Source organism: Otolemur garnettii, unplaced genomic scaffold, assembly GCF_000181295.1.
Source record: "Otolemur garnettii isolate 467f Iridium unplaced genomic scaffold, OtoGar3 scaffold00041, whole genome shotgun sequence".
Lineage (NCBI taxonomy): Eukaryota > Metazoa > Chordata > Mammalia > Primates > Galagidae > Otolemur > Otolemur garnettii.
In genome coordinates this window covers 13,176,193-13,183,376 of record NW_003852436.1, presented here as the reverse complement: position 1 = coordinate 13,183,376, position 7,184 = coordinate 13,176,193, and the positions used below count along the sequence as shown (strand labels likewise).

At 37.5% G+C, this 7,184-nt stretch overlaps 1 protein-coding gene across 1 annotated transcript in view; it reads right to left on the bottom strand.

The window, feature by feature from the left end:
* Positions 1–7,184, bottom strand: part of MND1 (meiotic nuclear divisions 1) — a 95,635-nt gene that overhangs the window by 34,435 nt on the left and 54,016 nt on the right. The window contains exons 5-6 of the mRNA XM_023513452.1: positions 5,025–5,099; positions 193–307 (exon numbers count right to left, since the gene is read on the bottom strand). Of these exons, the coding sequence (XP_023369220.1) occupies positions 193–307; positions 5,025–5,099 (190 nt within the window). The remainder of the gene's footprint in view (positions 1–192; positions 308–5,024; positions 5,100–7,184) is intronic.

Sequence of the window (7,184 nt, the reverse complement as noted above, 5' to 3'; positions counted from 1 at the left end):
GCCAAGCCAACATTAAGATGTCTTAATGGCAATATTAAGGCAATATTTTCCCATTATGTAACAAATACAAAGTTAGAGCACTCAGAGCAGGATACTATTTTAACCAGCTTTACTTTCTCACATACGTGGAGGATGGTTACTAGGCAACTGAAGTATAAAGTATCTTTCATTAAATTTGTGGCATAAACTTACGCATTTCTTCTATAACTTGTGGGTCACATTCTTTGTATTTTTCTACTTCTGTCTTTAGCTGTTCCCTTTGGTTCTGAAGTGAAGAAAGTTCTTTTGCTAGCATAGCTCGCTCCTCCTGCATTCAAGATAGTTTTGTATACAATTATGACAAACAAGCCCATACGTTATAAGGGATTACATTTTATAAACACTTTCTTATAACTGATATAGCTTTTGACATTATTAAATATATACTCGACATATTCACAGTATAAGAACAAGCGAAATTCTCGTAATTTTTTTAAATCAAGCATCTTTTATATATTTTCAATAAGCAAATGGGAATTATTACGTCGAATGAGAATGTAATGCTCATAAATAAATGAAAGGTCTCTGTTATGCTTGGATGAACTCTAAGATGACTATGTCATCATATATTAGAGAAAAAAATTATATATACTACTTTTTTGGGTAGTTTCACAACCCAAAAACGTATGCAAAAGGGCAACATCAATCATTATACAATTATCTTTAAAAATGTTCCAATCTGTCAACCTTTTTTTGTTTTTGAGATAGAATCTCACTTTGTTGCCCTTAGTAGAGTGCTGTGGCGTCACAGCTCATGGCAACCTCTAGCTCTTCGGCTTAGGTGATTCTCTTGCCTCAGCCTCCTGAGTAACTGGGACCACAGGCACCTGCCACAATGCCTGGTTATTTTTTTGTTGTAGTTTGGCCGGGGCTGGGTTCGAACCTGCCATCCTTGGTATATAGGGCCAGTGCCTTACTCACTGAGCCACAGGCGCCACCGAATCTGCCAACTTTGAAGGATAATTAATCTTATAAATATTTAAAGATATCAGAAATGGATTGGTGCCCATAGCTCAGTGAGTAGGGCACCGGCCACATAGCATTGAGGCTGGCTGGTTCAAGCCCAGCCTGGGGCTGCTAAACAACAACTGCAACAGCAACAACGACAACAAAATAGCTGAGTGTTGTGGAGGGTACCTGTAGTCCCAGCTACTTGGGAGGCTGAGGGAAGAGAATTGCTTAAGCCCAAGAGTTTGAAGTTGCTGTGAGCTGTGATGCCATGGCACTATACCGAGGGTAATAAAGTGAGACTTTGTCTCAAAAAATAAAAATAAAAAAAAGATAAAAAGTAAAGATATCAGAAGTAAAACAATTTGTACCTTGAGGTCTCTTACCACTTTCCTTTAAAGGTCAACCAGAATAAAGCTTTTATTTATTCATTTTTTTTTTTTTTTTAGAGACAGAGTCTCACTTTGTCACGCTTGGTAGAGTGGTATGACACCACAACTCACAGCAACCTTAGATGATTCTCTTGCCTCAGACTCCTGAGTAGCTGGAACTATAGGTGCCTGCCATAACACCTGGCTATCTTTTTGTTACAGTGTGGCCAGGGCCAGGTTTGAACCCGCCACCCTCAGTATATGGGGCTGGCGCCCTACTCACTGAGCCACAGGCGCCACCCTAAAGCTTTTATTTATTTGGAGACAAAGTCTCACTTTGTTGCCCCAGGCTAGAGTGCCATGGCATCAGCCTAGCTCACAGCAATCTCAAATTCCGGGGCTCAAGTGATCCCCCTGTTGCAACACCCAGCTAATTTTCCTATTTTTCGTAGAGACTGGGTCTTGTTCTTGCTCAGGCTGGTCTCGAACTGCTAAGCTCAAAGGATTCCTCCCCACATGGGCCTCTTGGAATGCTAGGATTATAGGCATGAGCCACCATGCCTGGTAGAACAAAGCTTTTAAATACAATATGAGCCAATAAACACTATTTGAAATTTCTAGCTGTAGTTCTCATGAGCAGGTAGAGTCATAGTGCTACAGGTATTCAACTCATATTTGTAAAAAAGGAAAAATAAGTTCAAACAAAAATCAAGTGCTGGCCAAGACATGGTATAGAATTAAAGGATAAATCTGAGGCAAAATCAAGTTAAAGCTGTCTAAACAGGTCTGGTATAAGGTTTCTTGCTACCTTGTATTTTTGTGTTTGTATTTGTTAGATTATGCCTTTCACTGTTCCCTTTTGTTTAAAGCAAAGAGAGCCCCTTCGCTGGTCTGGGTTGAAGAGAAGGCACATACCAAGCAGTGGGTGCTCAGGCAGCTCTGTCCCACAAAGCCCTGTGAGGACAGAAAACTCTAGATCCACACTCTCCAATGCAAGAGCCACAGGCCACGTGTGGCTGTAGAGTACATGAAACGTAGCTATTGTGACTGAGAAATAGAACTTAAATGTAGTTAATTTTTATTTAAATGTAAATAGCTAGGGGAAAAGAGTAGCTGCATATCGTTAGTGTACATCTTGTTAGCTCAGTTCAGGAGAAATTTAAAAATAACTAGACATAACAAGATCATCATTATTTGCCCTTCACATCCAAATTATACATGCTTCAAAAGGAAAAGTGAAGCTGAGTGTGGTGGTGTGTGCCTGCAGATGCAGCTACTTGGGAAGCTGAGGCAGGAGAAGCACTTGAGCCCAGGAGTTTAAGGCCAGTCTAGGAAATCAAAAGGAGAAGAAACCAATGAAGACAGGAGAAGGAGAATGGTGAACATCTGTGTGACTATAATGGTAGCTCTCTAGATACTGTGAATTGATGCTATCTTACATAGTTACTAGCACTGCCATCTTTGTCAAATTATATAACCCCTTTGTTATATGTTCCCCTTTGTGCCTCTAGTTCCTCAAATATAAAATGGAGATAGTAGCTACCTTCTCGGTTTCTGGTAGGATTCAGTGAATATATATGTAAAATGTATTTATAACAGTACTTGCCTGATTTAAAGCAACTAAAATATGTTAACTATTTCTTCTTCATTATCATCAGCAGCAACAGCACCACCATCATTAAAAATAACATTTGGTCAATAAAGGCTAGGTATTTCTGCAAAGTCTTGGCTCATAAGTTTAAGATGAGCTCAACTTTATCTTTTTCAGGAGCCTTTATGAACTACTATACTCTTCTGGTATCTGTGGGAACCAACGAGGTTTGCTGGTAGTTCCCCACCCCCACCCCCAGCTGCATTGGTTCCAGTGAACTGAGTAACAGTCAGTAGACTGGCTGATAACTTTTGGGCATGCATGTGCGACCATCAGTTGAAGGTGCTTCTGTAAGTTCTTGCCAGTGTTAAAGAAAAGAGAGGAACAAATAAAGAAGTGGTAATTGCCACTGTCAATCGAAGAAGAAATTTAACAGCTTGATGTTATGACCAGAATTGACCTTTCCTTGAATATTCTTTAGAAATTGCCATTCTCCAATTCCTATCTGTGACTGTGCTGATTACTCACATGAAAAAACATATAGAGGGTGCCAAAAAAGAAAGGAAAAACTATAATAAAATTGTAATACTCAATATATACCAGTAACAAAAGATGAATACAAGTCACACTGGACTTCTGCAATTATAAGAGGTGCTCAAAGTAGTTATTATCAGCACTCAGACACTTCTGATTATGGTGAACTACTGCTTAAGCAATGCTGCGAGGCCTCCCAAATCTTCCCTTGTGCACATCACACATGGTACCATGAGTCTCAAACTTACCACGAATGCATGCAGTTGTTGGGCATGTCAGAGGCTTTACTGTCATTGTACTTCCAGTGTTCTCAAATTTCAAATACCACTTCAAAATGGTCATGCGTTCCTCAACCAACAATAGTGCTTCTGTCCTTTTTTTGACTGTCCTGCCTGTCACATGGTGATGCTAGCATTCATTTAATTAACACTACCTTTTGAGCAAAAAAGCCATGCTATACATTGCTACCATAATTCAATTCAACTTTGAAATGCAATAATAGATAACATCTCTTAAATTGTGTATACATCTTTTTGGCACTGTAAACCTGTGATGTATTCCTTTCTACAATGCAACAAGTTTTCCAGGCACTTTCCTTCACAATCAAGTGATTCAAATAGAGACAAAGATGGAATGCTTAGGCTTAGTGCCTGTGGCTCAAGCGGCTAAGGCGCCAGCCACATACACCTGAGCTGGTGGGTTCGAATCCAGCCTGGGCCCGCCAAACAACGATGATGGCTGCAACAAAAAAATCAGCAGGCGCTGTGGCGGGTGCCTGTAGTCCCAGCTACTTGGGAGGCAGAGGTAGGAGACTCGCTTTGAGCTGTGATGCCACAGCACTCTGCCCAGGGCAACAGCTTGAGGCTCTGTCTCAAAAAAAAAAAGATGGAATGCTTAGTAGATCATGTTGATTGTTAATATTTTTGAAAGTCATAAATCCATGGTTGAGATAATGATCAAACTAGAAACTGAAGTGATTTTTTTCAAATGTCTAACTTTAATGCGTTGGAAACATTACACCTTTTCAAAATAAAATAGTGGGTCAATATTTATTTAAATAACTTTTTAAAACTATAAGGCTACAATGCTTTTTTTTGTTGATAGTTTTCAGTTTGTTCTGTGCCAAACTTTTTTTTAAAAGACTCAAAAATTTACGTAAAAATGTATATAGGATTTGCCATGTACAGGTCTTCTTCTAAGTGCTTTGCAAATATTAACTAGTTTAATCCACACAGTAAATTTTAATATTCCCCGTTTTACAAATGAAAAAACTGAAAACAGAATTTAGGAGACTTTCTGACCCAGGCAGTCTGGCTCCAGGGTTTATGCTTTTATGCTACTGCTGCAATATGCAATAATAATAAAAACAACAACAATAAATCTAGCTTCAGTTAGTGGTCCCTACCAGGTCAAATGTTCATGTTCTTTGCTGTGATCCTCTTTTCATCTGGTAGGAATGGCGTCCTCCTATAGAAAGCTCTGTGTCCTTACTCCTCTATTTAGAATTGCCATTGTTAAAGAACCTACAGATACAAACTTACCGTCTCATGTCGACCAATTTTAGCTTTTTCAATGCTTTTCTGTAGATTTGCATGCTTTTGGCTTCCCTCAGACAACTAGAGAATGAAAAACAAATAAAATGGCTTGTTAAGATAAACTGTCTTGACATGTAGTTTATAAAGACAAAATGAAACTTGTCTTTGCTAAAGGTCAACGTCACAAAAAAGTCAAAGATGACACTGGGAACAAATTTCTCTGATTTGAAGAAAAGAAGAAAAACCAATGACCATAAATCATTAGAAAGACTGAAAAAACAAAGTTTAAAAAAAATATGTATATACTTTTTGAGACAGAGTCTTGTTCTGTCACCCTGGGTAGAGTGCTGTGGCATCATCGCAGCTCACAGCAACCTCAAACTCTTAGGCTCAAGAGATCCTCCTTGCCGTTGCCTCAGCATCTTGAGTAGCTAGGACTACAAGTGTCTACAACAGTGCTTAGCTAATTTTTCTATTTTTAGTAAAAATGGGATCTTACTTTCACTCAGGCTGGTCTTGAATTCCTGAGCTCAAGCAATCTGACCACCTTGGCCTCCCAGAGTGCAGGGATTACAGGTGTGAGCCACTGTACCTAGCCCTAAAAATATTTTCTTCTTATTGCATGCAGAAAAATGAATATCATGCCTTCAACCTTTTCTACATAATCTTCATTTATGAGGCTCCCCACATTTACCCCAAATAGTTTGAAATCTATTATTTAGTTAGAAATTGAATTGGAAAATTAAAAAAAAATTTGTTTTATGTAAGTTCTCTTGTCCAATTTCATTTCACTTCTGACTAAAATATTTTCAAAATACCTTAGACTATTTCTTGTAGACTTGTAGTATTTGTGACATGTTTACTGTCAACAATGAATGTATTACTTTTCATTCTGAAATACTTTATGAGGAATTGTGTACTTTGTATATTACGTTCTTAGAGAAGAGAAAAAGTCTATTGCCTGTTGCTTATTTTAGGTATGTTTTAAACATTTTAAAAGTGATCAGTTTAAGCATTTATTCATCTTACAAAGTAGGTAAGTTTTATGTGGAAATGGATTACATAATACCAGCATAGAGAGACTGGAGATATGGAATATTCATTAGCATGTGGCTAGGCCCACACAAGAAAAAGCTGTTTAATTTCAGAGCACTGCTCTCTATCTCAATTTTATTAACCTCATCTGGGTCCATGACTAAATAAATAATCACAAGAAATTCCCAATACTCAATTCTCCACCACATCTTGTGCTATAAACTAGTGAGAAATTTTGGACTTACTTGATATGGGCCTTCTTAAAATATATCCCATTTCTCCCTTACGCGAGTTATAAACATTTAGAAAATCATTAATAATTAGATGAATTTTTGTTGGCTGATTATTAAAAAAACTGTTCACAGATGATCTAGTTACATGTAGAGTGAATAATATTTAGATATCCTTTTTTGCTTAAAATTCAGAAATACTATCTTCAGAAATTTGGCAACTCTACCCTGGCTTTAGGAAATCTTTTACTTCTCAATGTGCATAATGGGAGCATTATAAGCTTTCCTTTAACAGTTCTCTAGTCACCAATTCTCATCCACAGCACGAACAAGATCTGTTCGTCATTTCAAACAGACATCACTACAACCCAGGAATACTACCTCTTAAGAGTAATTATCTTCCTAAGTTAAAAAAAAAATAAGCTGTAGTTTAAGAGCCAAAGCAAACGTTAAGACCCTACATTTAGCAAGAAGATATAGTCCTTCATAATGACTCCCACTTACAAAATAAAAGCATGTTTAAAAAGTTAATATTCTACCCTGAAGGCCCCACCTGAAATAATTTTAAAATATATATAACATTTACATTCAGAAGTAGAGGATTTTCCAATTAAAACACATATACATATATTAGCATTAACATTTTTTCCAAGGAAAATGTCTTAAAAATAACCAAATAGGTATTACAGAGGGTGCCAAAAAATGTATACACATTTTAAGGAAGGAGAAACCTGCATTAAGTGTATAATGCTCAAATCCTATTTGATTTCTGCAATTATAAGAGGTGCCCAACAACTTGTATTCATTTGTCAGTATATTTTGAGTAATACAATTTTTTTTTTTTGAGACAGCCTCAAGCTGTCCCCCTGGGTAGAGTACTGTGGCATCACAGCTCACAGCA